The sequence below is a fragment of the Oncorhynchus masou genome, chromosome 30, assembly GCF_036934945.1.
Source record: "Oncorhynchus masou masou isolate Uvic2021 chromosome 30, UVic_Omas_1.1, whole genome shotgun sequence".
NCBI lineage: Eukaryota > Metazoa > Chordata > Actinopteri > Salmoniformes > Salmonidae > Oncorhynchus > Oncorhynchus masou.
The window spans coordinates 25,232,140-25,255,608 of record NC_088241.1 but is presented as its reverse complement, the minus strand read 5'-3'; the positions used below and the strand labels follow the sequence as shown (position 1 = coordinate 25,255,608).

At 42.0% G+C, this 23,469-nt stretch overlaps 1 protein-coding gene across 1 annotated transcript in view; it reads right to left on the bottom strand.

Annotated features, from left to right (window-relative positions):
- Nucleotides 1-22,037, bottom strand: part of LOC135522415 (serine-rich adhesin for platelets-like) — a 31,062-nt gene extending 9,025 nt beyond the window's left edge. The window contains exons 1-7 of the mRNA XM_064948640.1: nt 21,872-22,037; nt 15,946-16,011; nt 15,225-15,446; nt 12,342-12,400; nt 3,929-4,027; nt 3,435-3,597; nt 2,767-2,840 (exon numbers count right to left, since the gene is read on the bottom strand). Coding sequence (XP_064804712.1) covers nt 2,767-2,840; nt 3,435-3,597; nt 3,929-4,027; nt 12,342-12,400; nt 15,225-15,446; nt 15,946-15,976 — 648 coding nt within the window. The 5' untranslated portion in view covers nt 15,977-16,011; nt 21,872-22,037. The remainder of the gene's footprint in view (nt 1-2,766; nt 2,841-3,434; nt 3,598-3,928; nt 4,028-12,341; nt 12,401-15,224; nt 15,447-15,945; nt 16,012-21,871) is intronic.
- Between the last annotated feature and the right edge of the window lie 1,432 nt (nt 22,038-23,469).

The window sequence follows — 23,469 nt, the reverse complement described above, 5'->3', positions numbered from 1 at the left end:
AAGGGCCTTGGTTAGGGAGGTGACCAAGAACGCAATGATCACTCTGACAGAGGTTCAGAGTAGTGATGGGCATTCTGGCTCTTTTCAGTGAGCCGGCTCATTCGGCTCAGCTCACCAATAAGAGCCGGTTCTTTTGGCTCCCAAACGGCTCTTTAAAAAAGATATGTTTTGTATTTTTTCAAGTCAAACAGTTTGTGATAGTTTGACTATGATTGGTGTAAAACAATTCAAATTCAATTATTAAATGACATCATACTCTACCTTAACCAGAATGTATTAAAAATGCATTGGTTTGTTATGAAAAAGAATGCTATTAAAAATGTGCATTTAAAGTATAACTTTTTAATGTATATAAACAAAGTGCATATAAATATAATATTTTAAAACAAACACAATCTGAACAACATATTAATAGAATATTGCACCATATCAAAAAATAAATAAATAACAATGTGCAAAACTGTAGCATCCCTCTTAAAACATCAAACTGGTCCCTCTTTTCTCTCTCTTCTTTTTTGCCATTTTATAACCAGCAGCACACAGCAATGCTGAGCATAATTGAGCTTTTATGAGAGATTTGCATTCAGAAATGCAAGCTGTCTCACTTTCGAGGGGCTGATGCGGTTTCTTCTCTCAGTAATTATTTGTCCCGTTTCCGAGAAGACCCTCTCAGAGGGAACGGATGTGGCCACTATGCAGATTCTCCCTGTCATGACTTTAGTAAGCCATGGGTAGACAGAGGCCTTGTTCTTCCAGCAGCTCATAGGATCTGCAGATCTTTGAAGGAGGGGATGTTCATGGCTTAGGATATGTTAGCTACATCGTTGCTAACACAACAAACCACTTTTCCATCTACTTGCCATTCTCTGGACACTCTCAACAGTTCCTCTGCCAAGTTCTCTGAGGTGTGTCTGTCGCTGAACTCAAAGCAGTCCAGAAGACAGCTAGACATCGAAAAATCTTCAATGAAGTGACATGTAACCGACATGTAAGAAGTGGTTACCCTTGATGTCCAGCAGTCAGTGGTAAGGCAAACTGCAGTAGCTTTTTGGACTCTTTCCTGCACTGAAGCCTGTGTGCTCTCATACAGTTGTCGAATAAGTGAATTTGAAAGGGTTTTCCTGCTTGGAATTGCGTACATTGGATTTAGACTATTGCTAAAACTTCTGTCCTCCACAATCGAAAATGGCTGGAAATCGGTACTAATCATTTTAGCCAATGCGATATCAATTTGGCCTTGTTTTGCTACAGACATAGACTTTGGCATAAACTGGTCCGTAGAAGACTGCGTTGCTGTGGGCCGCGGAGTAGGCCTACTTGAGTGAGTGGATACATCTCCACATGTGGAGGTGCTGGCTCCACCACTATAACTAGCAGGCCCGCTAGCTTCTTGACGTTCCGCTACAGCTAGCTTCACAGTTCGCATATGCCGGTGTAGGTTGTGCGTAGAACAGGCTTTATATGAGATTTTGTTTTGGCTAATTCTACACTGTGCTTCAACATTGTCTACATTATTAAAATGCATCCAAATGCTACTGACTCATTTTCCAGCTGTTGTTTTCACAACTGACCTTCCTCTCTCTCCTCGGCTTTGGTTCCTTCATTGACACTGCGTGTCTGATTGACAGGAACAACAGGTGAGACTGTTAGTCTGAGCAGACAGTCCGAACGAATGTGTGTGCGCTTGAGCATTTAGGCCTATATTATTTTATTTATTTTTTTGTTCTTCGAATTAGTTTATTCTATTCATTTAAATCTTTTGATTATTCATATCTTAATTTTTGTTATATTTTTATGAATAGATTCGTCTCTTCTGATATGCGAGCCGGCTCCCAACTGTTATGTACTTGAGTGAAGACCCAAAAGCGGTTTTAACAGAAAACAGAGTTCTTTAATGAAAAAACAGGAATGGCATAAATCCTCTTCCGACGTAGTCAATGGAACAAAAAGAACGTTAGTATAATGCAGGATGCACCTGCCAGGCAGACTCCGACAGGATAGGACAAGGTGGAAGCAAACGCGACGACAGCTTGCTTCTGGCATCAAAAACACAAACAAGAATCAGACACTGAAAGTAGCAGGAACAGAGAGAGAAATAGAGACCTAATCAGAGGGGGAAGAGAGAACAGGTGTGAAAGAGTGAATGAGCTAGTTAGGGGAGATGTAGAACAGCTGAAGAATGAGAGACAGAGAAGGTAACCTAAAAAGACCAGCAGAGAGAGACAGAGTGAAGAGAAAGGACAGGAACAGACATAACAAGACATGACACCAACATTCTCCTACAAGAGCCGGTTCTTAAAGCCGACGACAAACAGATAACTCACTGAAGACGGGACTAAGACGGGACGACCGAGCCCGTTTACAACAACTCAGTGATTAAACAGTGTTGCTCCTTGCGGAAACAAGCAAGGTGTCTTTGGTTGTCTAGACAACTCCCCCTCCATGCAACAGCAGCACAGGAGCGGAGGAGAGGAGAAAATGTGTCTTTAAAACTATTATAATGGTGACTTGCCTGAACAATAACTGCCATGACCGTCACACACACACACACACACACACACACACACACACACACACACACACACACACACACACACACACACACACACACACACACACACACACACACACACACACACACACACACACACACACACACACACACACACTGCCTGTTTAATGTGTATATAAATGTACCCTAACATGTTGTTGTAGGCCTACATCAACCTGAGAATGTCAAGTTGCTGCCCAAATGCTAGTTCTTACATTGGTTGGCTCAGCAGTTGTAGTGGTGGTGGCTGCTACTGTGGTTGTGGTGGTGGTCATCATCACTGTAGTCACTGGAGGAACAAATAAAATACGTATCTTTGAGAGGACTCATTTTACAGATGTGTTGAAATGAAAGGAATAGTGATAAGATACTATGCATTGTCAGAAAACGAATAGTTCAACAGACCAACAGATATAGCTCAGCCCCATTCAGCCCAATACAGTAACAGTCTCCCAATTGATGTGGTGGTGATACATGTAAGCATGAATCCCTCACAGTAAAAGATATGGTTTTTACAGGCTCACCAATTCTAACACAAAGGACACCATAGTACGGTTTGACTTTGACTTTATTGATTCTTGCACCCAGTTTACAAGGAATCTGAAGAAATGCAGAATAGCATAGAAAACAATCATAATACAGGGCACTAAGATATCCAATTTTTTTATGGAGTGTGTTTATTAGAGGATGGCTAGAGAAGAAAGGAAGGAGGAGAGAGGATGCTTGAGCAGTGGGATGGATTTGAACCCATGCTCTTGGAGATACACAGTGCATGTGATCCAGAGGCAGCGGTTTAAACCAGTGGGACCACTGTAGGCCACAGGACATTGGTTTTCTTTATTGTACATTTTTTTTTGGGGGGGGGAAACTAAAAACGGTTTACCTGTTGTAGTGTTTGGGCGAACCATGGAGGCCAGGGTAGAGCTAAGACAGCCAGTGGAGTTGCAGCATCCCATGGAACAGTTGGTCTGAGTGTCGTTGACACAGGCATTACTGCAGGAGGAACTGCAGCCACCAGTGTATGTCATGTCTTCCTGTCTCTTCAGCTGAGAAGGTATCACACACACATGCTGTTAGCACACTCTTAAAAACAAATACATTTAAATGTTTTGTTATTGTTAACCAAGGGAATAAAAGATTGATGTTAGAACCACATTCCGGTATAGTTGTTGCGAATGCAACTGACTTTTTTTTGTAAATGGTGTGAAACGTTTAGTAGTAGGGCCAGGAAGATCGTATCTAAAATAGGTGTGACAAGAATTAATGACAGCAGATGCAATATGAACTATAGCATGCAAACGTTGTGTATGAAATGTAAGTACATTTGTATTATTCAAAATCAAAACTTCTGCAATACACGCATAGCGTATACTGTACCTCACAGAAGGTGATATTAGCGTTGCATGAAACAGAAGTCATATTCATGTACACATCGTTGCAGTCTGAGTAGTTACAGGAGAACTGGCGACAGGATATCTATGAGAGAGAGAGAGCGAGAGAGCGAGAGAGAGAGAGAAAGAGAGAGTGAGAGACGATCAGATACTGAGGACCGCATCTATGCTTTCTCTAAACAATCAAACAACAGTAGTGTCGGTCCGACTTTGAATGAAGTACTACTTAGAAAGTCTATACAGCATACATAAAGTCTGCACTACACAGATCAACTGTACTTTTATGTCCTACTCCATAATAAAGGGTGCAAAAAAGGATGACATAACCACCGTAGAGGGCATTAATAAATGTGACATACCTGGCTAATTCCCTCAAAAATGGTGCCTTATAAAGGGTGACATTGTGCATGCTATTTGATGTGAAATTGCCTGTCTCGAGGAAAGCTACAAGATAAGGCATTAAAAGGGATGGTAAAGCGGACTAAATGTATCATGAAATAATCTCTCCCACCAAGTTACTTCATTCCTCAGTGCCAACAGGCACAGACACAAACATGGGCCCAGTCACCATCCCCTCAACTCCCTCACTCACACTCACAACCACACCCACCAACACACACGCACTGTGGTTATGTACACTACAGTGGTAGAACTGAAAGAAAAACGGTCTGTATTCACTTCTAGTTTTTTTCAATCACTTTGGCACATTTTCAGATGTAAGGGGGTGTACTTTCAAAACACTGAGTAATACCCATTATCTTATGTTCAGAACCTTTCATTGTGCATTAATTGGAGTTGAATACATATTTAACCCCTGAGTCATACATGCAAAAGTTTTTCATGAAATACCATAAGATCATTTCGTTTAGTCACCTATACATCAGATAATGATAGACTCACCGTTTAGTCATTTGAACTAACATTTAATCCAACAGAAAAAATACTAGATACAATTTTTAAAGCTATTCTTTTTAGTAGATGGTAGACGGTAAATAATGGTAAATACCATTTTCCATACAGTGTTTAGCTATAACTTGACAGAAAAGTTTACGGGAAAACAATTTATCAGTTGCAGTATCCTTATACAGTACATAAGTAAAATAAATAATCAGATATCAGGGTAGAATCTATTGATAAGCAGCAGCCTACAGTAAAAAGGTATTTGTGTTGCACTGTGTGTGAATGTGTAATGGCTCTCGTAGAAAGAGTAGACCAAGGCCAAAAAAACAGAAAACATAGAATTTCCCACCCAAGTCACACCCTGACCTAACCAAACATAGAGAATAATAAGGATCTCTAAGGTCAGGGCGTGACAGAATGCCCATTTCTGCCCCATGCAACATTGTAAAAGATCCCCTTTTCTATTTGACTTGTCAACTGATACAGTATGACCTGTCTCTCTGCTGGAGAAAATGATTCAGGTTACAGTGTATCAATGAAATTGAGATAATGAGTGAGATATATTGTTATACAGTATATGAAGGGTATATTGTTTAATTGGGTCATTTAATCTTGTTGGCTACACATTTGCAGCTAAAAGCTGAATTGCAGAATAGGTCAACAGATCAAAAGGAAAAATGTAAATTGACATAATGTCACGATCGTCATATGGAGGAGAACAAGGCACAGCGTGGTAAGCGTATATACTTCTTTAATGAAAGAACGAACACTGAACAAAACAACACAACGAACCGTGAAGCTAATATGGCTAGTGCAAACCAGGCAACTAAACATAGAATAACAACCCACAAAATACCCAAGGAATATGGCTACCTAAATATGGTCCCCAATCAGAGACAACGATAAACAGCTGCCTCTGATTGAGAACCAATCTAGGCAACCATAGACATATAAACACCTAGACTAGAAACCCTAGACAATACAAAAACTAAACAAACCACCCTCACTCATTATCTCAAACCACCCAGAATTTCCGGTTCCGGGTTGGAGCGAGCGGTCGCATCTACACTTCGGTCCGCAGGTAGTATAACTTTTCATTACATTTTCATTACATTTCATTATAGTACAACGGTTTGATTTGTCTAATCTTAGCAATTTCTTCTTAGCTAGCTACATAGCCGTCTTTGTATCAAAGATAATTGCGTAATTATCGTATTTCGTCGTCCTAACGTAGTCTACACTGCTATCTGCCCAGCAGCTAGCTAAGCAGCTAGCTAACGTCCACCGTCCACCAGCACTGTAGAAACTATTACACTCAACTGAACGACTCGATTAGTGTAGTGTTAGCTAGCTACATAGTTGTCTTTGCTGTCTTCGTATCCAAGATAATTGTGTAGTTTAGAGTGTGTAGACTTAGAGTGATTATCTTAATTTACCGAGGTTAGCTAGCCAGCTATTTGTCGTCCTTAACGTAGGAGATACTGCTAGCTAGCTAGCCAACAGCTAGCCAACCTCTACCGAATAGAACTTCAACTACCCGGTCAACATTCCGCTTCGCTCCACAGGTAGTATCACATTTTCATTTCACTTCATTACAGTACAACGGTTTGATTTGTTTGATCGTAGCTAGCTAGCTACATAGCCGTCTTTGTATCTAAGACAATTGTGTAGTCTAGAGCGATTTTCTAGGTTAGCTAGCCAGCTATTGTCGTTCTTTTAACGTAACGTAACGCAATCAACACTGCTAGCTAGCCAGCTAGCCAGCTAGCCCCGAATAGCAGCACTGTAGAAACTATTACACTCGACGGAACGACTTGATTAGTGTAGTGATTAGTGTAGTGTCAACAACGCAGCCACTGCCAGCTAGCCTACTCCAGCAGTACTGTATCATTTCAATCATTTTAGTCAATAAGATTCTTGCTACGTAAGCTTAACTTTCTGAACATTCGAGACGTGTAGTCCACTTGTCATTCCAATCTCCTTTGCATTAGTGTAGCCTCTTCTGTAGCCTGTCAACTATGTGTCTATCTATCCCTGTTCTCTCCTCTCTGCACAGACCATACAAACGCTCCACACCGCGTGGCCGCGGCCACCCTAATCTGGTGGTCCCAGAGCGCACGACCCACGTGGAGTTCCAGGTCTCCGGTAGCCTCTGGAACTGCCGATCTGCGGCCAACAAGGCAGAGTTCATCTCAGCCTATGCCTCCCTCCAGTCCCTCTTCTTCTTGGCACTGACGGAAACATGGATCACTACAGATAACACTGCTACTCCTACTGCTCTCTCTTCGTCCGCCCACGTGTTCTCGCACACCCCGAGAGCTTCTGGTCAGCGGGGTGGTGGCACCGGGATCCTCATCTCTCCCAAGTGGTCATTCTCTCTTTCTCCCCTTACCCATCTGTCTATCGCCTCCTTTGAATTCCATGCTGTCACAGTTACCAGCCCTTTCAAGCTTAACATCCTTATCATTTATCGCCCTCCAGGTTCCCTCGGAGAGTTCATCAATGAGCTTGATGCCTTGATAAGCTCCTTTCCTGAGGACGGCTCACCTCTCACAGTCCTGGGCGACTTTAACCTCCCCACGTCTACCTTTGACTCATTCATCTCTGCCTCCTTCTTTCCACTCCTCTCCTCTTTTGACCTCACCCTCTCACCTTCCCCCCCTACTCACAAGGCATTCAATACGCTCGACCTCATCTTTACTAGATGCTGTTCTTCCACTAACCTCATTGCAACTCCCCTCCAAGTCTCCGACCACTACCTTGTATCCTTTTCCCTCTCGCTCTCATCCAACACTTCCCACACTGCCCCTACTCGGATGGTATCGCGCCGTCCCAACCTTCGCTCTCTCTCCCCCGCTACTCTCTCCTCTTCCATCCTATCATCTCTTCCCTCTGCTCATACCTTCTCCAACCTATCTCCTGATTCTGCCTCCTCAACCCTCCTCTCTTCCCTTTCTGCATCCTTTGACTCTCTATGTCCCCTATCCTCCAGGCCGGCTCGGTCCTCCCCTCCCGCTCCGTGGCTCGACGACTCATTGCGAGCTCACAGAACAGGGCTCCGGGCAGCCGAGCGGAAATGGAGGAAAACTCGCCTCCCTGCGGACCTGGCATCCTTTCACTCCCTCCTCTCTACATTTTCCTCCTCTGTCTCTGCTGCTAAAGCCACTTTCTACCACTCTAAATTCCAAGCATCTGCCTCTAACCCTAGGAAGCTCTTTGCCACCTTCTCCTCCCTCCTGAATCCTCCTCCCCCTCCCCCTCCTCCCTCTCTGCAGATGACTTCGTCAACCATTTTGAAAAGAAGGTCGACGACATCCGATCCTCGTTGCTAAGTCAAACGACACCGCTGGTTCTGCTCACACTGCCCTACCCTGTGCTCTGACCTCTTTCTCCCCTCTCTCTCCAGATGAAATCTCGCTTCTTGTGACGGCCGGCCGCCCAACAACCTGCCCGCTTGACCCTATCCCCTCCTCTCTTCTCCAGACCATTTCCGGAGACCTTCTCCCTTACCTCACCTCGCTCATCAACTCATCCCTGACCGCTGGCTACGTCCCTTCCGTCTTCAAGAGAGCGAGAGTTGCACCCCTTCTGAAAAAACCTACACTCGATCCCTCCGATATCAACAACTACAGACCAGTATCCCTTCTTTCTTTTCTCTCCAAAACTCTTGAATGTGCCGTCCTTGGCCAGCTCTCCCGCTATCTCTCTCAGAATGACCTTCTTGATCCAAATCAGTCAGGTTTCAAGACTAGTCATTCAACTGAGACTGCTCTTCTCTGTATCACGGAGGCGCTCCGCACTGCTAAAGCTAACTCTCTCTCCTCTGCTCTCATCCTTCTAGACCTATCGGCTGCCTTCGATACTGTGAACCATCAGATCCTCCTCTCCACCCTCTCCGAGTTGGGCATCTCCTGCGCGGCCCACGCTTGGATTGCATCCTACCTGACAGGTCGCTCCTACCAGGTGGCGTGGCGAGAATCTGTCTCCTCGCCACGCGCTCTCACCACTGGTGTCCCCCAGGGCTCTGTTCTAGGCCCTCTCCTATTCTCGCTATACACCAAGTCACTTGGCTCTGTCATAACCTCACATGGTCTCTCCTATCATTGCTATGCAGACGACACACAATTAATCTTCTCCTTTCCCCCTTCTGATGACCAGGTGGCGAATCGCATCTCTGCATGTCTGGCAGACATATCAGTGTGGATGACGGATCACCACCTCAAGCTGAACCTCGGCAAGACGGAGCTGCTCTTCCTCCCGGGGAAGGACTGCCCGTTCCATGATCTCGCCATCACGGTTGACAACTCCATTGTGTCCTCCTCCCAGAGCGCTAAGAACCTTGGCGTGATCCTGGACAACACCCTGTCGTTCTCAACTAACATCATGGCGGTGGCCCGTTCCTGTAGGTTCATGCTCTACAACATCCGCAGAGTACGACCCTGCCTCACACAGGAAGCGGCGCAGGTCCTAATCCAGGCACTTGTCATCTCCCGTCTGGATTACTGCAACTCGCTGTTGGCTGGGCTCCCTGCCTGTGCCATTAAACCTCTACAACTCATCCAGAACGCTGCAGCCCGTCTGGTGTTCAACCTTCCCAAGTTCTCTCACGTCACCCCGCTCCTCCGCTCTCTCCACTGGCTTCCAGTTGAAGCTCGCATCCGCTACAAGACCATGGTGCTTGCCTACGGAGCTGTGAGGGGAACGGCACCGCAGTACCTCCAGGCTCTGATCAGGCCCTACACCCAAACAAGGGCACTGCGTTCATCCACCTCTGGCCTGCTCGCCTCCCTACCACTGAGGAAGTACAGTTCCCGCTCAGCCCAGTCAAAACTGTTCGCTGCTCTGGCCCCCAATGGTGGAACAAACTCCCTCACGACGCCAGGACAGCGGAGTCAATCACCACCTTCCGGAGACACCTGAAACCCCACCTCTTCAAGGAATACCTAGGATAGGATAAAGTAATCCTTCTCACCCCCCCTTAAATTATTTAGATGCACTATTGTAAAGTGGCTGTTCCACTGGATGTCAGAAGGTGAATTCACCAATTTGTAAGTCGCTCTGGATAAGAGCGTCTGCTAAATGACTTAAATGTAATGTAAATGTTGTCACACCCTGGCCTAACCAAAATAATAAAGAAAACAAAGATAACTAAGGTCAGGGCGTGACACATAACAATTAGGTAGATTAACAAAACAAAGAAATTGATTCTGATGGTGATGAAGCCAGCTCTGAGAGTTCCGTCACAACAGAGTGTACCCACTCATGACAGAGACTGGGGCTTCTGACAACCCACTGGAGTTAGGCTAGATGATTTGATGATGGTGATGCCAGATGATCGATGCCAGATGATGCAGTTGGCTTGCTGGCCCTGATGTCGTCCTCAGTGCAACATCTCTGTAGCCTGGACTGAGTACTCCTCCACAACTAACGAGTAGCATCCACTTGGGTGATGCCTCTGAAGCTGCTACAGCGCAAAAATGTTCACCACACATCAGTCCACATCAGCCATCCCCATTTCCAAAATGCAGTCCGGTCTCGTTTGTCAAGAAACTGGGGCTTAGTGAGATCTTTTATAACTTCTTAGGGCTGAGATCCCGCTAACGGGATCGATATGACAACAGCCATTTAAAGTGCAGGGCGCCAAATTCAAAACAACAGAAATCCCATAATTTAAATTGCTCAAACATAGAAGTATTTCACACCATTTTAAAGATACACTTCTTGCTAATCCCACCACAGTGTCCGATTTCAAATAGGCTTTACGGCGAAAGCACCACAAACATTTATGTTAGGTCAGAGCCAAGTCACAGAAAAACACAGCCATTTTTCCAGCCAAAGAGAGGAGTCACAAAAATCAGAAATAGAGATAGAATTAATAACTAACCTTTGATGATCTTCATCAGATGACACTCATAGGAATTCAAGTTACACAATACATGTATGTTTTGTTCGATAAAGTTATTATTTATATAAAAAATTCTCAGTATACATTGGCACATTATGTTCAGTAGTTCCAAAAAGATCTGATGATTTTGTAGAGAGCCACATCAATTTACAGAAATTCTCATAATAAATGTTGATGAAAATACAAGTGTTATGCATGGAACTTTAGATACATTTCTCCTTAATGCAACCGGTGTGTCAGATTTCAAAAAAGCTTTACGGAAAAAGCAAACCATGCAATAATCTGAGTATGGCGCTCAGAGACCAAACAAGCCAAAAAGATATCCACCATATTGTACAGTCAACAAAAGTCAGAAATAACATTATGCATATTCACTTACCTTTGATGATTTTCATCAGAATGCACTCCCAGGAATCCCAGTTCCACAATAAATATTTGTTTTGTTCGATAATGTCCATCATTTATGTCCTCCTACTTTTGTTAGTGCGTTTTGTAAACAAATCCCAAGTCACGAAGCACATTCACTAGGAGCAGACGAAATGTCAAAAGTTCAGTTACAGTCCGTAGAAACATGTCAAACGATGTATAGAATCAATCTTTAGGACGTTTTTAACATAAATCTTCAATAATGTTCCAACTGGAGAATTCCTTTGTCTGTAGAAAAGCAATGGAACGCGAGCTAACTCTCACGTGAATGAGCGTCACGAGCTTGTGGCACTCTGCCAGACCACTGACTCAAAGAGCCCTTATGAGCCCCTCCTTCACAGTAGAAGCATCAAACAAGTGTCTAAAGACTGTTGACATCGAGTGGAAGCCTTGGGAAGTGCAACATGACCAATATCCCACTGTATATTCAATAGGGAATTAGTTGAAAAACAACCAACCTCAGATTTCCCACTTCCTGGTTGGATTTTTTCTCAGGTTTTTGCCTGACATATGAGTTCTGTAAAAGTCACAGATATCATTCAAACAGTTTTTGAAACTTCAGCGTGTTTTCTATCCAAATATACTAATATATGCATATATTAGCAACTGGGACTGAGTAGCAGGCAGTTTACTCTGGACACCTCTGGGCACCTTATTCATCCAAGCTACTCAATACTGCCCCCAGCCATAAGAAGTGAAATGCAAACATTAGCTAGCTAGGTATAGCCAAACCACACTAGTAGACTTGCCATCAGTCCTTCAACTCCATGGGTGAAAACAACCAGATATACCCAATAAACACTAAATGACTTAGCAAAAACAAAAAACACTGAAAATCATCAAAAATATGTACAAAATATAAAGAGCTCTTTGTTTAAGCTGCCTTACGGTGCAAAAGAAGCACATATCAGCAAATTCAACTGAATTATTTTCTAAGACAATTTGCAATAATTGCAAGGACTATTTACTTAGCGGCCTCATGAATGATGTTGAGTAAAACATTTGGAATGAAGGTTGCTATGAATGATACTGCAACATTCACAAAGGTGCCATGATTAGTTTCATAAAGATGATATAGATCCATTATGCATACCCCCTTCAAATAAAGTGGTAACACAATATCATATCATTAATTAAATCTACTAGACTACTAAACTACTAGACTCACCATGGTCATGCCACTGGTGCCCCATGAAGTGGCATTGCCCGTGCTTGCGGTTCCACTACCTGTGTTAGCAAGGACAACATGTAGTGTGAGACCAAAGTGGCAAAATAATATATCTACCAAATATCCTGAATCTGAATTCATAAAACAATCAGCATTTTGTATTACCCGCCATTGTATTCATTGAGTTGTCAATGGTTACACTTGAAGTGGAGGTCATGGCTGTTGTCATTGATCCTATAGCCTATTGGTTAGAGCGTTGGACTAGTAACCGGAAGGTTGCAAGTTCAAATCCCCGAGCTGACAAGGTACAAATCTGTTGTTCTGCCCCTGAACAGGCAGTTAACTCACTGTTCCTAGGCTGTCATTGAAAATAAGAATTTGAAATAGGACAAAAAAACTGAAAACTTGAGCATGCATAACTATTCACCCCCCCCCCCAAAGTCAATACTTTGTAGAGCCACCTTTTTCAGCAATTACAGCTGCAAGTCTCTTGGTGTGTGTCTCTATAAGCTTGGCACATCTAGCTACTGGGATTTTTGCCCATTCTTCAAGGCAAATCTGCTCCAGCTCCTTCAAGTTGGATGGGTTCGTTGGTGTACAGCAATCTTTAAGTCATACCACAGATTCTCAAATGGCTTGAGGTCTGGGCTTTGACGAGGCCATTCCAAGACATTTAAATGTTTCCCTTTAATCCGCCCGAGTGTTGCTTTAGCAGCATGCTTAGGGTCATTGTCCTGCTGGAAGGTGAACCTCCGTCCCAGTCTCAAATCTCTGGAAAACTGAAACAGGTTTCCCTCAAGAATTTCCCTGTATTTTGCGCCATCCATCATTCCTTCTATTCTGACCAGTTTCCCAGTCTCTGCCGATGAAAAACATCCCCACAGCATGATGCTGCCACCACCATGCTTCGCTCTGGGATGGTGTTCTCTGGGTGGGGGTGTTGGGGTTCCACCAGACATAGCGTTTTCCTTGATGGGTAAAAAGCAACATTTTAGTCTCTGAGTACCAGAGTACCTTCTTCCGAGTGTTTGGGGAGTCTCCCACATGCCCCTTGGCGAACACCAAATGTGTTTGCCTACGTTAAGCAATGGCTTTTTTTCTGGCCACTCCTTTGTAAAGCCCAGCTCTGTGGAGTGTACGGCTTAAAGTGGTTCCATATTCTTACCATGTTTTAATAATGGATTTAATGGTGCTCTGTGGGATGTTCAAAGTTTCAGATATTTTTTAGAACCCAACCCTGATCTGTACTTCTCCACAACTTTGTCCCTGACCTGTTTGGAGAGCTCCTTGGTCTTCACGGTGCCACTTGCTTGGCTGTGCCCCTTGCTTAGTGGTGTTGCAGACTCTGGGGCCTTTCAAGAACAGGTGTATATATATACTGAGATCATGTGACACTTAGATTGCACACAGGTGGATTTTATTTAACAAATTATGTGACTTCTGAAGGTAATTGGTTACACCAGATTTTATTTACGGGCTTCATAGCAAAGGGGGTGAATACATATGCACAAAACACTTTTCAGTTTTATAAAAAAAAAAAAATTGAAACAAGTATTTTTATTTTATTTCACTTCACCAATTTTAGATGAAATCCAAATAAAAATAATTTTAAATGACAAGTTGTAATACAACAAAATCGGAAAAACCGCAAGGGGGATGAATACTTTTGCAAGGCACTGTATTGGATGAATTAGAGATAGAGGTAGTCGTATTAGCAGCATGTTGAACCGTGGTAGCTGCCATCATGGTTCGATGCCATTGTAGTACTCATAGAAGAAATGCCAGACAATCAGGATTGGGGAGTAATGGATTACAAAAAATAATAATCGGTAACTGTAATCCGTTACCTTACCAACAAAAACATTGTAATCGAATTACAGATACTTTTGAAAAACGAGATGATTACTTCAAGGATTACTGTTCAATTCAGAAAGGATGTTTGCAAAAGAACATCTTTGACACTTCTCACCGACATTCAAATCAGCATTGACAAAAAAAGTTTGTTCCACCAGAGCAAGACTGACCACAAGTCAGAGACCACTATGATGACACACCAAATGTGTTTGATTGATCGTGGGAAAATAGGTTTTTGTAGGCTACAGTCCAAGCTATGTCTTCCAATGGTGCGACTTCTGTCAGCATCCAAAGATGATCCAACGTGAATAAACACTTGGAGGTAAGGATGACAGCAGTGGTGTAGTCTACGGTGATACGGATATGACTTATTATTGATATCTACATAGCGCATTGATGTGAATCACACTGCCGCTCTCTCATTTAGCAAATTGCGCCTTACGGATTGTGGTTGTTGTGCATGGCTATTCACAAATCTAAATGTGTATTTGAACCCAATAATGGTTGAATTCAAGAAGTTTAAGCTGCCAATCAATCATTGTTTTTGAAACCAGTGGACAGCCAGTGAAAAATGTGCTCTTGTAACAGCTGCATAGTGCGGATACCAGCATATGGAAAAAAAAGTGGGGCTTTTATATCTAATTCATGCTGATATAAAAGGCCTAATGGACACATGCTCAAACTCGCACACTTTTGACAGACTTAAAGGGGCAATAAGTAGTTGCTACATACATTTTCTGACTTATATATATATATATATATATACAGTTGAAGTTGGACGTTTACATACACTTAGGTTGGAGTCATTAAAATTCGGGTTTCAACCACTCCACAAATTTCTTGTTAACAAACTATAGTTTTGGCAAGTCAGTTAGGACATCTACTTTGTGCATGACACAAGTAATTTTTTCCAACAATTATTTACAGACAAATTATTTCACTTATAATTCACTGTATCACAATTCCAGTTAGTCAGAAGTTTACATACACTAAGTGACTGTAATGGATTACATTTAGAAAGGAACCTACCCAACCCTGCAGACGACATTGTAGCATTCATAGAAGAAATGGCAGACAACATTGTAGTTTGAGCTGTGGTAGCTGTCACGATAGTTGCTGCAGAGTCAGTACTCATGCCAGGTGACATCACAGTTGATGCAGCATCGGCCGTTGAATTGGAACTTGAGGTGATGTTTTGTCCTGAAATAAATGACGATGGCTGCAGTCCCAGTAGTAAGAAGAGCAGGAGGCCTGTTCAGATAGGAGAGGCATACAGCTGTCATCATTTAGCAGGTCCTGTCTATTAAACATAACAAGGTCTTAACCATGCGTTGTCATATTCATGTGGGCAGTAAGCCTCTGTTTTGTTTGGCTAGATGAGTCATTCCCTTACGAAAAAAGATTGCATTCAGAGTGCAGGATAACTGCAGTACACTGCAGTATAACTCCAGGTAGAGTGCAGTATAACTGCAGTATGCTGAAAATACTACGTCCAACATAACACCGTTTTTTTTACGTCAGTCATTTTGCAGTTTAACTGGGGTTGCAGGTACAGTCTAGAGTCTTAAAGATACAATATGGGATCTGAAAATCTGTCCATTTCAATTGTTGATATTTACCCATGGTTTCTTGAATAGTATAACTTAAATAACTTTGATTAATGTTATATAAGTTATATTATTCAAGAATCAGTCGGTATGTGTCTATACACATGTGTTAGGCAATCGGCATATTTAGAAAGTAAACATACCTGTGCCTTTAAAAAAAGCTGTTGAGGCCATAGTCTTCTGGAGGGAGTAGGAGCCCTTAGTCCAGTCTAGAAAGGGAAAGAGAAGTCATAATGAGTTCATTTTGACTCAGTATAAGTTTTAACATGATATTAATAAACTGAGAAACAGTGAAATGTGACACCCTGAATATTGTGATATAAAGGTTCCTCATTGTCTTGTAGCATCGGGGTTACCTGACTATTGAATAAGACTACCTGGAGCATGTAGAGGACAAAAGTAATACCACAAACCACATAAGTAAAGACCCAAATCCATATCTATTATGCCTTGTCCTTTGACACACAATCTAAGTCAGATTCAGTAGAGCAATCAGACTGTTTACACAGGGCCATTCATTATGTCCCACCTGGACTTATCCTTTGATCTTATGCCATCATCTATCTGAGGGCTCATTTGCAAACAATTCCCTAATTGTTCTATGGGGAAACTGATCTGATGATGGTTTGCAGTGGCCGCAGCACCTGCTTTGTAAGTTACATTTTGTTAAGTGTAGGAAAGAGAGATAGAAAACAGAGTTAGGAATAGAAAATAGATGTTGAACTGTAAAACAACCATCCTCTCACAACCACATTGTGGCTGGTAAATTACAATATTGAGAAAATAATAATTGGCAAAATAATCAGACACATGCGTGTGTCATCAAAGGATATGATTTTGTTCGGTAGTGTCGGTTGGCAGCCATTCAGCCATGAGCACAATTAAAATGTGTTTGTTCCTTGTGATGTCCCCTGGGCAATATATCTAAGCACGGCATGTTTTCATCCCTCCCTAGGAACAAACCACACAGTCTCCTTTGGGCTCACCGCCCTGGATACTGAGGGTCGAACAGTGGCTAATAGTGTCACGTGTTATAAATGATTGGAGACAGGCACAGGAATAAGTAATAGGGGGTTTTAATACTCCACCCAAAAATACAACATGCCATGAAAGACACGGGGACGAAGCCCAAAACAAACACGTATGCAAAAACACAGGGATGTAACCCAAACAAAGGAGCGAGGTAAAACCTATAATTAATACACAGGACGAGACGGGCGATACACTACACGGGTCAAGACAAATAATAAATGCACAACAATACATGCAGTACACAATACACGCAGCAAGAAAGTACAGGTATCAAAGACCAACGGACATGGGAACAATAACTGACAAGACATTGATGAACAGAGGGCACATATATACAATTACTAATCAAGGGGAATTGGAATCATGTATGCGTAGGGTAGCCTAGTGGTTAGAGCGTTGGACTAGTAACTGAAAGGTTGCAAGTTCAAATCCCCGAGCTGACAAATCTGTCATTCTGCCCCTGAACAGGCAGTTAACCCACTGTTCCTAGGCTGTCATTGAAAATAAGAATTTGTTCTTAACTGACTTGCCTAATAAAATAAAGGTAAAATTAAATGAGTTCAGTGATGACCTATAGGCTGGTGACGTAGACCTCTGGAACTGGTGCACGGAATGCGCAGCAGTACTGGGGGAATCTGTGACAAATAGCCCACTTTTAAAAAAGTAGGTCCAGTTACAGGTGTTTGTGTAATGGAAAAATGTTATATTGCATTCGGAAACTATTCAGACCCCTTAACTTTTTCCACATTTTATTACATTACAGCCTTACTCTAAAATGTATGAAATAAAAAATACCTCATATTGACAAAGTGAAAACATTAACAATCAATTAAATACAGAAATACCTTATTTACATAAGTATTCAGACTCTTTCCTATGAGACTCGAAATTGAGCTCAGGTGCATCCTGTTTCCATTGATCATCCTTGAGATGTTTCTACAACTTGATTGGAGTCCACCTGTGGTAAATTGTTTGGACATAATTTGGAAAGGCACACACTTATCTGTATAAGGTCCTACAGTTGACAGTGCATGTCAGAGCAAAAACCAAGTCATGAGGTTGAAGGAATTGTCAATAGAGCACCAAGACAGGATTGTGTCGTGGCACAGATCTGGGGAAGGGTAGCAAAACATTTCTGCAGTATTGAAGGTCCCCAAGAACACAGTGACCTCCATCATTCTTAAATGGAAGAAGTTTGGAAACACCAAGACTCTTCCTAGAGCTGGCCACCAGGCCAAACATGGAATTGGGGGAGAAGGGCCATGGTCTGGGAGGTGACCAAGAACCTGATGGTCACTCTGACTCTGTGAAGATGGGAGAATCTTTGAGAAGGACAACCATCTCTGCAGTGCTCCACCAATCAGGCCTTTATTGTAGAGTGGCCAGACGGAATCCACTCCTCGGTAAAAGGCACTTGACAGCCCGCTTGGAGTTGGCCAAAAGGCACCTAAAGACTCTCAGACCATGAGAAACAAGATTCTCTAGTCTGATGAAACCAAGATTGAACTCTTAGCCTGAATGCCAAGCGTCACGTCTGGAGGAAACCTGGCACCATCCCTACGGTGTAACGGGTCCTATGTGTAGCTAGTGTAGAGAGTCAGGCACAGGATAGCAGATATGAGTAATCAACGTAGTTTTACTCAAAATGTCAAAGATACAAAGTAACAAATACACGCACACCATGACAGATCAAAAATACAATAAAAAACCACTCACAAAAAACATGGGGAAACAGTAAAATGGTTAAATAATGAAACAAAGACAAAACAAATGGAAAATGGTGGCTAGAAGGCCGGTGACGTTGACTTGTTGAACTGTGTATTCGAGGTTGTGTAGTCAGGTGTCATATCCTCGTGCAGTAACTCACACGGCTAACTATCGCATTGAGTCAGCATTAGCTGCTGAGTTGGAGGATGCCATGTAAGTCACTACACAGAACTGTAAATGTAGGAAACTGTCAAGAGTTATATTAAATCACGGCGTATTTGAATGCCACTGGTTTCTAGATACTGTATGTCTGTACAAAGGCTTATATTTAGACAAAATATGTTGTGATTTTAACCTACACGCAGTCCAATCAAAATAATAAATAATGTAGTGAGGGTTTTAGATAAAACCACTGTCAAATGTTATATTAATTGTGACACAAGCATACTATAGATACACAGTGCCTTCAGAAAGTATTCACACTGCTTCACTTTTTTTTAAACAATTTGTTGTTTTACAAAGTAGGAATAAAATGGATTTAATTGTAATTTTTGTCGATGATCTGTACTCTGTAATGTCAAAGTGAAAGACAAATTCTAAAATTGGTTAAAACATTTTTTTTTTAAACACACACTAATATACAGTATCTTGATTAGATAAGTATTCAACCCCATGAGTCAAAACATGTCACCTTTGGCACATTTCAAGCTCTGTCAAGATTGTTGTTGATCATTGCTAAACAGCCATGCTTCATCTCTTGCCATAGATTTTCAATCCAATTGAAGACAAAACTGTAACTAGGCCACCAGAACTAGAAATTTCTGCTGAAAGGTAAATTTGTTTCCCAGTATCTGTTGGAAAATCCTCTAGGATTTTGCCTGTGCTTAGCTCTATTCCAATTCTTTTTATCGTAAAAAAACTCCCTTTTCCTTGCCGATGGCAAGCATACCCATAACATGATGGGGCACCACCATGCTTGAAAATGTGAAGAGTGGTACTCAGCAGAGGTGGGACCAAGTCACTATTTTTTGAGTCACAAGCAAGTCTCAAGTCACAAGGTCCGAGTTGCAAATGGAGTCCCAAGTAGAACGGCTCGAGTCTCGATTCAAGTCCAACTTGTGCATTCTAAGAGCAAGTCAAGTCGAGTAGTCACAAGTTTTTTCAAGTCAAGTCTCAAGTCAAGTAAAACAAATCTATCCATGCAATGACTTGTTCAACTACAAATATTTGCCTATTTATTGAGTCTACCAGGCAGCCCTTTTCATTATTTTGAATTTTGTAATTGTAAAATAGGCACCTTGTAGCAGTCTTAAGGGTATGAAATCAGCAGAAGACAAGGCAGGTTGCCGTGCTCAAAGTGTAGATTTATTTACAGGTCCTAGTGATCCAATAGTGAAAGTGCCTTATCATACAAAATATACAATCAGATTGACCAAATACACAACGGCAATAGCCCAAAAGACCATAGGACCATACAATTAACCAATTTGCAATTACAACCCATAAACTGGGTTCTACGATGTAAATGGCAATTTCCACATCCATTGTTACATAGGTTCATTCGTGTTAATGAGACTTAATGATTATTGATTACATATTCATCTAAACGTGTGAAAGCAACAGCAAACATTTCAACAAGAGAACAAAGTGCTCTCCAATGGGGGAGTTTGGAGAGCACAAGCAGAAAGACGCGCCTATGGTGCATATTCTCTGCAGTAGACTAATAATACACTTTAACAACACACTTCAAATACAAGCTTCATAAGTAAATGATCAAATTCATGTAATTTTGACTTCATGAAAGTAGGAGAAAACTGGGGATGGACAAACAATATTGTAGTTACTCCACAATACTAACCTAATTGACAGAGTGAAAAGAAGGAAACTTGTACAGAATAAAACATACTCCAAAACATGAATACTGTTTGCAATAAGGCACTAAAGTAAAACTTCATGCCCAATTACTGGTGAGCTTGCAAAGTAACCTGTTAATACTCTTGATCACCAAACAATTTTTGCACCTGCATATTTATTTATTATGGCAATCCTCTCTCCCTACAATTTGACGTTTGCGCTGCACCTGATCATATGGCTGTACAGCAAATCAGCAATCTGTTCGCTAGCTCACCCGACCTGTGTCAATTGACAGTTCGCTGGTCCAATCAGAAGGCAGAGTGTGCGTTTCACTAGCCAATCTGTTGCATGTTTTTTTTTTGCAAGGGAGATGCTGCGGCTACTGTCTCTGGCTGTGTGGACATGACAAAACCTGGCCAGATCATTTCAAGTCATCAGTCTCAAGTCAAAGTCGAATATCGAGTCTTAAAGCTCCAAGTTATTTAATTTCCTGTCAAGTCAAGTCACAAGTAATGAAATGTGTGACTCATGTGACTCGAGTCCACAACTCTGCTACTTGGTGATGTGTTGGACTTGCCCCAATCACAAGGCGTTGTATTCAATACATAAAGTTAATTTCTTTACCACATTTGTTGCAGTTTTACTTTAGTGCTTTATTGCAAACAGGATGCATATTTAGGAATATTTGTATTCTGTACAAGCATCCTTCTTTTCACTCTGTCAATTAGGTTAGTATTGTGTAGCAACTACAATGTTGTTTCTCCTATCACAGCCATTAAACTCTGTAACTGTTTTAAATTTACCATGTTGAAATCCATGAACGTTTTTCTTCCTCTCCGGCAACTGAGTTAGGAAGGACGCCTATAGTGACTGGTTGTATTGATTCACCATCCAAAGTGTAATTAAAAACTTCACCATGCTCAAAGGGATATTCCATGTCTGCTTTTTTTTACCCATCTTCCAATAGGTGCCCTTCTTTGCGAGGCATTGGGAATCCTTCCTGGACTTTGTGGTTGAATCTGTGTTCGAAAATTCGAAGCTTGACAGAGTCCATCCAATTTACTTTGTGACTTGTTAAGCACATTTTTACTCCTGAACTTATTTAGGCTTGTCATAACCAAAGGGTTGAATACTTATTGACTGAAGACATTTTTGCTTTTCATTTTTTATTAACTTGTAAAATTGTCAAAAAACATAATTCCACTTTGACATCATGGGGTATTGCGTGTCGGCCAGGGACAAACACATCTCAGTTGGATACTTTCAGAAGGCACTGTACTACGTGAAAATATGGAACTTTATATTTATTGTTGTGAAGTTAACCTAAGCAACATTATTCTCGATCATCTTTAAGCAACCATGGCAACACTCCTTGTTGAACTTAATCAGCCTGAGATAAGCAGGTAATGGAAACAAAATAACGAAAACAAAAGTTTAACTAAATGTTTTCAGAAAAAAAGAACAACAAGCGCTTACCCGTGTGTAGTGTTGAGCAAAAGTCTGAGGATGAAACTGTCTGTATCAGCTGCGGATGATGTGTAGAGCCTCTCTCTCTCCGTCTCGCCGCTCTCCTTTTCTCCCAGTGTCACTAACCTCTGTTCTTCCTAGTGACAGCACAGGAGACGCAACCTATTAAGTGGAAACTCTCACCTGCACACCCACTCAATTACTAGTCACAACTAGCAGAGAGGAGGAGACTACAGGCAGAGAGCTGGGTGGGAGGGTTAAAAATACCATACAAGCGCCCAGAGATCAAATTAGGGTAAACTTCCAGCTCGCTAACTCAATCCACACCTATAATCTCAGGAACCAGGACCAAATCTTGAGTGTGCTGGTCAGTTGACAGATGGTCATGTGAGACTAATTAATAGAATTATGTTATCAGACACGTTTATGGAAAAATGTCATTGGAGCAAAGTGATACAACAGGTCATAGTCACATCATTAACATCTGCAAACCAACACAATCGGATAAATATTATACATCTCCTCTCTTTATTTACCTATCACCTCATTTTCCCTTTCCTGTCCAAACAAAATGGTCCTACAGTCTCCTACAACTTTGCTGCCTCATGGGTTTATTGTGAGATAATTCCTATGCCGGGGAGGTGATTTTGGGGAACATTCTGGTTTCTGTTCAACACAATGTGAAATCACCCCCCCCCCCCTGTCAGGAATAAACCCCCTTGACAACAATGACCTCTTTGTGGCATTGTGGCTCTTGGAATGTGGAATACCTAACCTGGGAACCACACAAAGGCACCTGGGCCACTCAGGTAACAAAAAAATTCCTCCTTCTAATAAACCTGACCGTTTTGTGAGAAGAAGAACCCCTAAAAGAAAAGACACATAAAGGCTGGTATAGCTCTTAGTTAACTTATGGAATTGTACACACTATATCCAAAGATAATTATTTGCATACACACAACATCCAAATATAAATCTTTGCGTACACACTACAACCAAATATAATTCTTTGCACAAATCCATTCCATGTTAGTTTTCATGGTCAAAGCTATAGTTGGCACAAAGCTATTACTCATGAAAGTGTCTATCGTAGTGAAATTGTAAGAATTTAAAATATTAAGTGACCTTGTCATGTCTTATTATGTCTTGTTCCTGTTCTTTCTCTTCACTCTGTCTCTCTCTGCTGGTCTTATTAGGTTACCTTCTCTTTCTCTCCTTCTCCAGCTGTTCCTCATCTCCTCTAACTACCTCGTTCACCCTTTCCCCACCTGTTCCCTTTTTCTCTCTGATTAGGTCTCTATTTCTCTCTCTGTTCCTGCTTCTTTCGGTGTCAGATTCTCGTTTGAGTTTCTCATGCCAGAAACAAGCTATCGTCTCGTTTGCTTCATCCTTGTCCTATCCTGTCGGAATCTGCCTGGCAGGTGCATCCTGTACTCAGCTAACTGTCTTTCGTCTGCACTGTGTCCAGTTCATCTGATGCTACGTGAGATCAGGTACCACTGTTCCTCTACGACCCGCGCCTACCCAGAGCGACCTGCAGCCTGTCGCCGCTAACCCAGCTATTCTCCTCTGCTGCTAAGAAGGGGACTCTCTTGTAAATTATCAGA